The sequence below is a fragment of the Pleurodeles waltl genome, chromosome 1_1, assembly GCF_031143425.1.
Source record: "Pleurodeles waltl isolate 20211129_DDA chromosome 1_1, aPleWal1.hap1.20221129, whole genome shotgun sequence".
NCBI lineage: Eukaryota > Metazoa > Chordata > Amphibia > Caudata > Salamandridae > Pleurodeles > Pleurodeles waltl.
Window position 1 is genome coordinate 639,065,911 of NC_090436.1, and position 13,327 is coordinate 639,079,237.

General features: G+C 44.1%; 1 protein-coding gene across 1 annotated transcript in view; it reads left to right on the plus strand.

Moving 5' to 3' along the window:
- Window positions 1-1,068: 1,068 nt before the first annotated feature.
- Window positions 1,069-13,327, plus strand: part of LVRN (laeverin) — a 470,465-nt gene continuing 458,206 nt past the window's right edge. The window contains exon 1 of the mRNA XM_069226651.1: window positions 1,069-2,066. Coding sequence (XP_069082752.1) covers window positions 1,144-2,066 — 923 coding nt within the window. The 5' untranslated portion in view covers window positions 1,069-1,143. The remainder of the gene's footprint in view (window positions 2,067-13,327) is intronic.

Consider the following 13,327-nt stretch of genomic DNA (forward strand, 5'->3'; position numbering starts at 1 on the left):
TAAATATTTCCATTGCAAATAAATTACAACTCTCGAATCCAAAGTAAAAGCAGCAACAGAATTAGGCGCCATAACAGGCTTGCGTGCGTCATGCTGCCCCTAGGAAAACAGAAGTTTAAAATACATTTACAAACAAGACAACGATACTAGTAGGTTGCCTTGAGAAGCGGTGAATGAGAATGATGTTTGTAGTGAGAAAGTAAACACGAGACACCATTTTCTACCAGTGATATTTCTGTTTACAGTGCAAAAGGACATCTATATGTTCCTTAAGTCTTCGGATCCCAAGACATATGTTTTAAGTTGATCTTACAATTAGAAAAGGAAATGTACCACAGAGGCTGTTCCCAAAGCAGGACTCAGGCCGGCAAATTATGTGTGCAGAATTCCATTGAACAACTTTTGTCTTCCAGGAAAATAAGATTCCCCAAATTTCTTACTTTTATGAATTTCCTTAATGTAAAATTTCGTGTGCGCGATCCACGCCCTTTGGGGACCCGTAAACAGATGCCGGCGACTTAGGTTTAGTGGTGGATAGTTCTTATTTCTTTGGGAGGTGCAGATGTGTTTTGTAGGCTAGAACTATTAATATTGTTGCTACCGCATTCATGCTGAAAATGTCCTCGGGTTTCCCCAACATGTGATCAGAGTAGGGTGTAGGGAATTTTCGGTTGTCCGCGGTTGTTCTAAATGCCTGTCTTTTGGGCTGTTGCTCGCTGGAAGTGGTTCTTTATTCAATGCTGCAGAAATTGCACACTCTTTGCTAAGGGGTTAGAAAAAGATTTAAATGTAGCCCCAGTCCGAGAATGCACTGGGAGTGATAAGTGTTCCATTTTGGGGTGTTGCTCCTTAAACCTTTGGCATTAAGACGCGTGTAAACAGGAACACTGTATTCTGCCCTGGGTAGCCGTGATTTTCATTTGGGAAGCGCAGGTCCAGCAACGTATGCGCAGTGCCAAGTTATTTAACAAAAGTTTTGCAAGTGAGGTGGACATTGGGTATTAACGAGGTACAAGGTTGGGCCAAGTAGAAGATTTGCCACTGTCGTCTTAAAGGGCTCTGAAAACTTCGAATAACGAGAGCTCGGGTAGTGAAAGGGACTGCGTGAGTTGCTCAGTCGAGGGCAGCGGGTGTACGGTGCAGATGTGGACCAGAGCTGGAGGGGTTCGCATCACTACTGGAATTCACACTCGCAGACATCCCTCCCCGACCGGTCTGGGTTTCCCCTGCTCCCTCCCAATCTTCATCCAGACCTCCAGCTCCGCCTACGCCGACCCTCGGAGGGTAGCTCACTCATTCTCCACCCCTTCATGTGCCGCGCTGCTGTGCACAGATTGGGCCCTCACACGCACGGGGGACATAGTCGGACTAGAGATCTTCGCCTGCACCATGGGTCCCAAGTCTCGCTCCGGCTTCTACCTGAGCCGGGCGCTGGCGCTGCTGCTGGCGCTGCTCCTGGGGGCGCTACTGCTGGCGCTGGCAGTGCTGGCTGCGCTCTACGCCCGCAGCCTGCAGGAGGCAGCCACGGCGGCAGAGCTGCAGGAGACAGCCACGGCGGCAGAGGGCGCACAAACCACAGGGGGCAGCGCAGCTCCCCCGACACCGCCGAGCACGCAGGACGCCGCTGGCACCGCGAGCGGAAGCACCGAGCGTCCCGGGATATGGAACCAGCTGCGCCTGCCGCCCAGCCCGGTGCCCGAGCACTACCAGCTGGAGCTGTGGCCGCGGCTGGAGCCGGACGCGCAGGGCGCGTTCCCCTTCTCGGGGCAGGTGAACATCACGCTGCGCTGCAGCTCGGAGGAGCAGGGCTCGGTGTTGCTGCTGCACAGCCTGGAGCTGAACATCACACGGGCGGCGCTGCTGGAGCTGGAGGAGGAGAGCCGGGGACGGGAGCTGGGCATCGAGCGGCTCTGGCACTCGGCCACCCACCACTACCTGGTGCTGGAGCTGCTGGAGCCCCTGCGGCCCGGTCAGCGCTACCGACTTCAGCTGCACTACCTGGGCCACCTGAGCCGGGCGCTGGTCGGGCTCTTCATCTCCCACTACACCGACCAGGGCCAGAATAAGTAAGTGTTGGCAGGAGGCACTCTTGTCTCACTCAGAGTTCACTTTTAAGCGTTTCTCGATGAGTATCAACAATTTATATATCCGTCCATATCGTCCTTGAGTTATTTTAAGCATTCCTGCATTTGAAGATTTATCAATCTAGTCCTCTACGTGGACTCCATTTCTACTAGTAGTGCCCTCACGGGACACGAGGAATGACGATAGAATGGCAGGCGTGTATATCAATTCACTGTTAAATAGTAACCAGGTATTCTTTCACAGTTCTGGTTAAAATGCCAGTATGTGATATGAAAAATCAAGGTACTGCTCTGACTTAGAGTAAGAATTACCTTCCCAGCAGTGCAGAGAATTTCCATTAAAAGTGCCCCAGCTCTGCTGAAAGGTGCTGACACCACTCCAGTAAATGTGCAACTGCCTGTTGATAAGCGCCCGAGCAGTATCATTAAACGCTGGGCATCCAATCCAAGGATTGCTGACACTGTCCCACTACAAGTATTTTTTTATTCATGCTGAGAAATGAAGTGCTGTGTTTCAATTTAATGAGAGATGTGCTGGTACTGTCAGCAACCCATCACTGAAGTGTTGGCGGTAACGTAGAGCTACCCTTCCGAGACAGATTGGTACTGTCCAATTCAAAGTATGTAATTTCCTAAAAGATGAGCTGGTTGGCTGGTTCGTTCTCGTAAGGTATAGGAGCCCTACTGTTGAAGAACTGTCACATCTTCTTATGTACGGACACTCCACAGTCCTTTTTGTGAATAGCAAACAATTATAAACTTACACTAAGTTGTACATTTACCTTTGTGACTCAGGCCCTAGTATATATAGATTTTGCGTTACAACTCAAGCAACAGATGTTTCTGTATATGCAAATCCTTTCACTGCAGCAGCAAAGTAGGATAACACGGCTCTGTAAGATCAAGGGTTTTATCCTTCCTGTTTTCTCAAACCTTTGGCATCTAAAAGTTATGATATATTTGCAAAGTTGCTGACTCAGAAGGAAGGGAATCCACTTTGTGACCACCTGGCAGGTCTTCTGAAGACTAACCTGAAAAATGTGTGAATGTTCTGGAGGCACGTGGTCTGCTTGACACATACAGCTATTTATGCATAAACTAGTGTAGATTAGTGCTCGTCATCTGTGTTAGACAATGCACACTGACTTCAAAATGATGATCAGTGTTGCAGGAAACTGATAATGCTGATATGTAACATCAAATACAGCATTTTTAAGAGAGCCTAGGCAGGTCATTGCATAGCACACTGTCTACGACTGCTGACAGGAGTGCATGCACATTGACACTTGCACGTGTTTGTACCCTTCAAATGCTTGTTATATGACACATTCCACAGAAAATAGGTACAGAATGGAGCAAATTGATTTCTGGAAACCTTTAAGGATGGGATCAGGGGGTCAGTCCTTAGGGATGGTAATTCATATAATGGCCCCAATGGGTCACCAGTGTAACAGCGAAATGCCACCTTTGCTGCAATAACCATCAGATCATATTGATAGTCAAAGGAGGTCAGGGAGGGCCATAAAATATATTAGCATGTGCCACATGCCAGGGGTTGTCACCAAATAGCATCGAGGTCTAGTATATGGTAAGATGATCGCAGTGTGCCTGGAAGTCCATCATATGCCGTGGATCTTCACCAGATATCGGAGTTGGGCATCCCATGCATGGAAAGGTTGCCAAATGCTAACTGTTGCCAGAGATTTTGGTCCCACCCCAACAATGAACGCCAGAAGCTAGCAATTGCAATCCAATGCTAGGAATAAACACAAAATGCAGGCTTGCCTATACCACGTGAGGAATGATCATTTAAAGCTAGTCTGACTACCTAATGCCAAGTAGAGCCATTGCTGCTGACCATATGCACGGATTGGTGTTAAATGTGAGAGCATTCACACACACACACACATCCCCACACACACATTCAGACACTCATGCCAAGAGACACACCTATTGCTGGGTTCCACAGATGGGACATTTTCTGTAGATTCTGATGTTCTATGAGAGTTGCATGGGTTTGAGATTTAGTAATTGCTCTGAGAGCACTGTGGGGTGAGTAATAAAGGAGCTGCTGATCCCTTACCTTTATCAGGCGTGCCATCTTTCTTGAATGTCACGGGTTAAGAGAATGGGAACCAAACCCGCTCATGCAAAGTACAACGGGTTAACACATACAGCATTGCTTTTCTAGACCTAGGAGTAGCAAGCTGTAACTTTCTCCTTCTTAAGCCTTGGGGCCAGCAGACGACGGGCAAGGATACAGACTGAGTGGAGGCAGAAAGAGGAAATATGGGGGACAGGGCAGGGGCGGAAGAGATGTGGGGTAGCGGAAGGATGCTGCTCTAAGATGTAAATGCTGAGGGGCCCTCACCTCACAGTTCCTATATGTGAGCCTCCCCTGCCTCTGAGCCCATTACCAGGCTCCCTCCACCATGGGCGATGATTTTTTCATCTGGGAAGGCATCAGGACTTCTGCACTGGGATGGCTGCACGCAGACATTCAAGTGCTCTTCCACTGCTGTCCTATCACCCCACCTGTTTCAGGCCAGCTGGTCTCCTAAAGAACACAGCAGTGAAGCTGCTGGTGCAGTGGGCTCCTCCTACCTGGGCCCTGACTCCTCTACACCAGCTGCACCAATCATTGCTACACCACTTCTCACATCTTTGGCAACTGCATAATTGTTACATGTGTAAGTTTCAAAACAGTCACATTTACATTATTTGACTATGTACAAATGACACAATATGTTGCTCTTAAACACATTAGTCCATAAACAATTGTGTACTTTCTAAACATGCAGTTAGGTAATAAATCTCTACGTTTGCAGAAGTCTTTTAAATAAAGTTTGTGTCTCCTAAAGTCCAGGCTACAGCAATCTTGTTTCATTTCTTCCTAAGTAGATTTCAGCCAGCACGTGTTTGGTCAAGTGGGGGCATTATCCCTTGAACGTCCTCAGCACTAGATTATCATATACAACATAGCTGGATTCATATGATTAAAATGGTGATGCAATAAAAATTAGTCCAATATTCATTTATCAAATGAAGAATCACACAAGACCATTAAAATAAAGGATAGTCAACCTAGTATAACACCAAATCACTACGACTGCACAACAATTACAGTAAATTATTTTCAACTAAATGAATAGCTGAACGTTTACATAATACCAGTGTGTCAGGATGGCAGAGCATGTATAGGGTATGCACATAAGTCTAATAGCTACACGAAAGTGCAACACAGAGGACTTTATGTGAAAAGTTCCAAGCCAGATAATATGTGCATGAAGCCAGAACAGTGCACTAAAAAGACAGGTCTAATACGATAACAAAGTTTGCCTACAGTACTACCATTGAAAGTGACCCAAAATGGACGAATCAGTACCAAAGAGTGTGCTAGGTAGCACATATGTAAATGTAGAAACACCAGTGGTTGTATGTTCCGTGTGGTGACCGCTTATTATGTGAGCACTGTGTGGGTAAAAGTGAGCAAAGCTGTATAAAACAAGCACTGACAATGCCATATATCTGGATTATAAATGAAAGTACCTTTTGTGTCCTTAGGTTTAGCCACTTATCTTTGCACACATCGATTCATTCAGCCATCCACCGACTCATTCTTGCATTCACCCTCTGACACAACTGTAGTAAAACACACAGAATAGAAGTGGAAAAATAAAAACATGCTGCTGTCTAAACACAGAGGCATAAGCTTGCAATAACGAAACTAAATATAGCAGCATGTGTCAGTCTTGCAAATGTATTTAAATAGTCTATAGCTTTTTTAAAGTACAAGCATAGGAGACACATTTAGAACCAACATGTTGTCCAGCTTGGAATGGTAAAACAGTGATACACTATGGACGATAGCATTTCATAACAGTTTCCTGGTTTAGGGGAAGAGGCCACATGGTATATAGTGCATTGCAGATGACACGCCGAGTGAGCAGTTACCACTGCCGGGACAGCTGTAATATTCCCTTAAGAAACAGCAAAACAAAAAGAGTACAAACAAAGAAATAACATGGTATCCATAAAAGGAGAAAATGTAAAACTAAATGAGAGGCCAACTAGCCTTGACACTGAAGCACACTCCTTTTCAGGTGGTTGTACACATGTGATCATAAAATGCAGTCATTTCTAGGGTGATACAGCCAATGACTGACGCAGACTCAGCCATTATCCCATGCAGCACAATGTGATGGAGGATTAAAGTATAGTATAAATATCACTCAGACAGACCAGTGGCAGAATGGAGCTGGTCCAATGGCTCTCTATGTATCTATATGGATATATAAGTATATATATATGTACATGTATGTATTATTCAATTATTTTGTGTTACAAGATCCTGGGAGATAGCTAAGAAGAGAATCTGACAAGAATTTTTGCAGTGAAAGTCTCCTCCCCTTTAGGGTGTCTCAGAGGCTGTAGCCAACACCAAAAACATTCCCTACCAAGGTAATCTGTGACATGCCACATAACAAAATACACATCTGTAGGCTTTTTAAAGGGCTGGCCACCTGCCCCAGATACTGAAACACACTCATTTTCAGGTGGAACAGCAAAGGTGATGGGAAAATGCCATCATTCACAGAGCAAAAGAGCCAATGACAGACAAAACCATTACCCAAGGAGGTTTGCTATCATGGATGGAAGCATAGTGTAAATGACACTCAGACAGATCAATGGCGGAACAGAGTGGACTTTAGGGCCCTCTTTCTATGGGTACATAAATCCATGTATAGATGTATCTATTATTCATGTTTTTGTTTCATTATGAGATCCTGACAGCCATCTACGAAGAGATTCGAGCAAGAATTATTAAAGTGCAAATCTTCTCCTCCTGGGGTTTGTCAGAGGTAGTAACAAACACCAAAATTATTCCTTACAGAGTCAATCTCTCATTTTGTGTTACAGAACACCCACCTGCTGCCTTTAGTACAGGGAAATAGCAATCAACCCTTGTAGGCCTATTGATTTTAACATATGCTTTTTGTGGCTAAACACCTCTTTTTGTGTGGTCACCCACATTTTTTGCTAGATTTGTCTGTTGGTTTTTGGACTCTGCACACTGGGGCACGGTTTTCCAGTGCCCAGTGTATATGCTTTGACCCCTAAAAACATGTTGCATTGGTATACACCTAATTGGCATATTTAACTTATCTATAAGTACCTACTACATGGTAGAAAGTGTATCCAGGGCCTGTTTGTTAAATGCCACCAATGCACTGCAGCACATAATGTGTCACCACTAAAGTGACATTGCAAGACATGACTGCAGTCCTCCTGTCAGTATGTTGGCTGTGCATGTTTAAACTGCAAATAAGACCTGTCAAGATAACCCCTTCAAACAGGCATAGACCTCCTTTTAAATATTACTGTTACCCCTAAGTAGGCTTTAAATGCCCATAAGGTACTTAAAAGCAGGAAATGTAAAATGTTAAAACATGTCCTCACAGTGACAATGCCCTAAATGCTATTTCCACAGTAGCAGCATTAGCTGTTTCATAGGGAAAAACTGGGGTGCTTTAATAAAGGTAATAAAGTTATCTCCACCTAGGAACCAGTTAAAAAGGTAATTCTTGGCTTTTTAAAATTATTTATTACAAATTCAATTCATTGGTAAAGTTGGATTTGTAACAAATATTTGGTAAAAGGTACTTTAAAAAAATGACTGTCAGCCTGCCTAAAGCTACTAGAAGCCAACTTGGCTGAGCTTCCAGCTGTCATCCAGGATTTGAATAACTCCTTCATTAGGTGTGAATTGTCTTCCAGAGCTGAGACGAAGGACTTAGGTGTGGAGAGGTGTCCTGTTCCTCCAACAGGATGACCACCTTGTTAGTGCCCAGGAACTTAATTATTTTACAAGCAGATTTAGCTCACACCTGGGCCCGCCTCCTCCATTGTCCTTCTAGCCAGCCAGGTTCAGCCATGTACCAATCCCAGTGGAAGAGGGACTGCCCCAGAACCAGTTTTAAGTGACCACATGGGAGAATTTACTAATTTCTCTGGCCACACCTCTTGGGTGAGCACAGGAACTCTGCAAAAGGGAGGAAAGGTTATGCCATGGTGCTTTTAGTTAGAGAGGGGTACAATGGGATTGTGTGCAGGAGGGCACACAGGAACTGCTGCAAAAGTGGGTTGGGTTATCCCTGAGAACTTTCTGCTTATTTATCAGGGAGGGACCAAGAGTCACCCCCACCCACAGGCTAGTGCCAGGCATAATTATGGCACCCTTGGGCACCTTCTGAACACTGCTGGGCCTGTAGAAGACAAAAGAAGGATGGCACCTGCTGTTGAGGCCTGTGAGGAGAACCATAAAGGCTGGTCCTACTCCCATGTATAACCAGGATAAAGAAGTGGACTGAAAGAATCAGTTGGCTGACCTCCTGTAAAGCTAAAGGGACACAAAGACTGCATGAAGCCCACTTTCCCGGAAGAAGCGCAGCTGACCAGTTTAATCAGGACCTACCATGGACCCTGCTTGTGGCTTTTGCTAGAGTGAGTCCTGACCCCAGCAAGGTGTTGGTCCTGAGGTTCTGTAACCCTTGGCTGGTGTCAGAGTTTACTCCTCCTGCCTAAACTCTCAACCTGGGACGTAGGCACTTTCTGCAAACACTTTGCCTGGAGAACAGAGACTGAGAGACTGGAACCAACCTGCCTGCTGATCCACCAAGGGTACATCACTGGTGGTTCTGACTTCTCTGTACCTTCAGCTAAAGTCTATGCAAGGCTGTTTCTACTCCATCCTGCAGCTTTCTTGACAAGGACCAGATCAATGCCAATTACCTCAAGGACATGGAAACCTGAACTTCTCCTGCCTTTGTCAATGACCCCATTGGGACCTTATCCTTCTCCATCAAGCCCATCTTAGACTTCCGCCTACTGCTGTCAGCACCAACAAACTCATAAAAGATCCGTTTTCATCCAGAACTGTTTCTAAGAAAACACAATAACTCTTTCAATGGGACCAACCTCGTCTTCATATCCGACCCGTGCTTTATCCTAGTTGGCCTTAAACCATACCTTTATCCTGTTCTCATGTGACCAATTGCCCGGCATGTGGCAATTAGCACATTATGACACTATTTGTATTTAAAAGTTTAAAAAGTCATATCTCTGGTTCTTCTCATTGCATTTTCTTGTCATTTTGGTGTCATTTTGTTCATTAAAATGCTCTCTATGTTTATGAATTAGAGTAGGAGTTTTATTGTGTTTCAACTTTTTAACTGTATTGGTACTTCTAAATCCTTTACACATATTCTTAAGCAAAGCCTATCTGCTCTGTTCCATAGCTACCAGGGGCTGAACTCAGGTTTCAGTTACTGAAACCTTTACTGGAATGGCAAAAATAGTGCCTATATAACTTGTGGGGGACTACCATCCAGTCCAACTATTAATCCACTTTCTCTCACTTTTCACAATCAATTTGTTAAGCCTGATGTTTTTATCATGCCTTTTAATAATAAACAGATCAGACCCAGCTTTTAGCACATTGTAATAACAATCAACCTTTAAGAGCTGTTTACCTTCCACACAACAGGACATACCAACGGCTTTGAACATAACATTTCCTGCACACCAATTAAGCCTGCACTTTTTATCATTGGATTGTCACCATAATTGACTCAGGCCTGCTGTACTGAGTGTAAGCTTTCCTCCAAGGCAACCATCAGGCATACAGTCATTAAATTGCAAATGTACACAAAATTGCGGTTAGCAAAGCAGCATAGTATCTCTCAAAACAGGGATTAACAAGGATTCTCACAGTGCAAATCTTCTATACTCATCGATTGTCAGAGAAGTAACCAACACCAAAATCCTTTCCTACTTAGGTAGTCTATGAGATTCCATGTAACAAACAACTCTATAGACTTTAATTCAAAGAAACAACAATTCTCCCTTAAATGCCTAATGGCTTTAACCTATGTTTTTAGCAATCAAAATGCCAGACCTACTACCTTTATAGTAACTTTTCATAACAAACAATCAGGCATACACCCTTTATCATTGGCTCATCACCATAACCAACGTATACCCATTGTACTGAGCATAACCATTCCACAAGGCAACCATCCGGCATACAGTCACAAAACTACAAATGTATAAAACTGCAGTTGGCAAAGCAAAATACTATTTCTTCTTACAGAGCATGATAAGGATTATTGTTGTGCATACTTTCTATTATCACAGTTTGTTCTGGTAGATCGCACCAGAACCCTTTCCTACAACAGTAATCTGTGAAATTCCAAGTAGCAAAGTACCTACCTACAGGCTTTACCACATTGTAATAACAAACCATCCTTAAAAGCATATTATCTTAAACAAAATTATTTAAAATAAAGTAGATCAGGCCTACCGGCTTTGTCAACACGTTTCATAATAAACAGATCAAACTATGAAATCTGGCATGTTTTTCCCAATGAACTGATGAAGACTTTACCCTTTAACATTGGCTTTACACTTTACCCAACACCGGTCTATTCAAGTGCACACAAACTGGTGACCATTATGCACACAGTTATAAAATTACAAATGTGTATTAAAATACAACTTACAAACAATATACAACCCCTCTCAATATGGTCTGGGAGAGTGTCTGGGAGAAGGTCACAACTGTAGTGCTAAAAACAGGCCAGGAGTCACAAACTGTCTTCACTGTAGTGCGATTAACCTGGCAGATGTCACAGACAGTCATTGCTGTAGGTTTATGTTGGCGGTCAGAGCGGGCTGTCAGTGCGGTAGTGCGAAATGCTGATATCATGTTGCTGGGCATTGCTGATGGTCACTGTTGCACAAAGAGCTGGTGTACCCCGGAGCTTCATGTTGGCAGGCAGCACAGGTGGCAAGATCCTGGCAAGTGTAGGTCCTGTCATGAAGAACACAAAACTTCAGGATTTTTCCTTTCTTTGAAGGCAGAGCTTAACTGATGCCACACCAAGGGTCCAGGATCTGAGGGATACCTCTTGGGGATCAAGAATGCACTCCAGGAGAGGCCACCAGTGCTCAGGAAGGTCCAGTTGTAGTCCAGGCAACAGGTCATGGGGGCAGATACAGGGGAGCCTCTGTTATGTCTCTGCAGCTCAGAACAGGAGGTCAGTTAGCTGACCCTTGGAGTCACTTCAGCCTGGGATGAAGGGTGCAGGTCAAGTCTTCCTTCTCAGTAAGCAGATCAGCGGGTAGATTGGCAACAGGGCAGCAGAGTGGAAGCCCTTCCTGCAGCAAAGCAGCACAACAGTTTTTTGTAGTATGCAGGATTGTACTCAAGAGTTAGGTCTGAGGGCCCAATATTTATACTTGTTGTCAGCTTTGAAGTAGGAGAAGGGTCTGAAGGTTTCCATCCCTAGAGGTGTTTGGAATTACCTGCCTCCCTGTTCTGGCTGCAGCTCGGCTGGAGAAACTAAAACTAGTGTCAAACCATTTGTGAGGGTGCTCAGGCAAAGCCTTTCTGATGTGCAGGTTTGGTAGGTGACAGCTTCAACCCCCTATCAAGTCAAAGATGGATCATCCTGCCAACACATATTCTGCCTTTCTATTCCTTTCTATTCAGTTTAAATCAGGTCCGTTTAATTGCAAACTATCATTTTCCAAAGCTTGTGTATGTGTAGGACCATTCCTAAACCTTCATGAAGACTCCTTAAGTCAATTTTGTGATTTCTCACACACTGTATATCTTTAACTGCGCCACTGACCTTGTCTTTTTAAGGATGAGGCCCCTTGATACTCCACAGCCATAGACTTGTACTTGGACCTTAGTCAGACAATAGTTACGCAATGATCATGCATTTTCTAAACCTAGATTTTCTTGAGTTTACATATGTATAATTTAGACGTTTGTTGCTCTGTGAATCACAGTTCAGTTCTGTCTGATTAAATTATATCTTTTTCCAGCAGTGAGTCTGGCACAGCAATTGAAAAGTCTTTATGGATTGACCCCAAAACAGTGAAGCACATACCTACACCAAAGATCTAAGGGGACATTAGAGTATACGTTTTCTCTTTTTCTTATGAATGTCACGTCTGTTATCAGCAATTTCTAGAATAATTGTTATTATACAGTGGGTCTTTTGCATCTCATGTTCATGGGCCAGAAGGTGATTTTCAGAAATTATGTTGCTTTTTATTATCATTGGTTTTGGGATAGTGCTATTTCTGCTACAGTGTAACTTGTGTAAGAACATTTATTGCAAATCCTTTCTAATGGGTGAAAAAATCCCGAAGGGAAGCTTAGGTTGCAGGGAAACAGCTTCTTTGCGACTCTGGTGCTCTTTGCCCTGAACTGGAGGGGGGCCAGGAGCAGTTCAGTATGCCTAAAGATAGTCGGCCGGGTATGTGATTCAGAAATTTGGTTGGTTCTTATTATATTAGTATTATGTTTCTTGGGCCAATCGTGACGTCTGTATTTTTTCCCAATTATTCACTAGGTAGTTACATATTCTTGTACTGGAAAGAAGGGGCTGTACGAATAATGTTGATTGCTTTTCTGAAGATTTGCTGTAGACTATCTTGAGAAATTATTGACTTTGGTGGAGTAAGTCACACTTTTTGGTTCCCCACTAAGGACCTGTTTAGGAGCTGCAAGCTACCTGCGAGCTCCTAAATGTGCACTCATAAAAATCATTACAATGTGGTAATACCCGACCAGTAGCATGCAATTACAAGTTTATCTCCACAGAATGGGGAATAACCATGCAGACCCAGTTTTACAGGGCAGAAATCCTTTAGGTATTCCTGTATCTGTGGTGATTATCGCTCACATTTATTACAGGCCCTGAGTGTGAGTTGAGGGGTGCTGCCACTGCAGGGTGAAAGGAGGAGGGAGGATGATGGGGAAGGTGGGTAAGGGGCAGTAGAGACTGTAGTTTAGCCGGAGGGGCATACATGGCAGAGGGTTCGCTGGTGGCCGGAAAACTTGTCTGGACTGCAGTGTAGCTAATTCCCAAAGCAGTTTTACCAGCAGAAATGTTCAAAATGTTTTTTAAAAAGCGCACCTGAAAAATGATTTCAGACCCAGATTTGCTAAGACTTTGCAGCAGGGTTGTGCCACATTTGTGAGGCAGCCCGACACAAAATTTATGTTTGGATTTATCAAGCCACGTAAGCCACTTAAATCAAGATTTTTGTGACTTTACATGGGATTTTGTCCCAAAAGAAACGCAAAGCAGAGACTTGTGTTACCTTGCATCGGGGAGGTGATACATGGGTGGGGCCTGGATGTTCTCATGCAGCCACTCATGTAT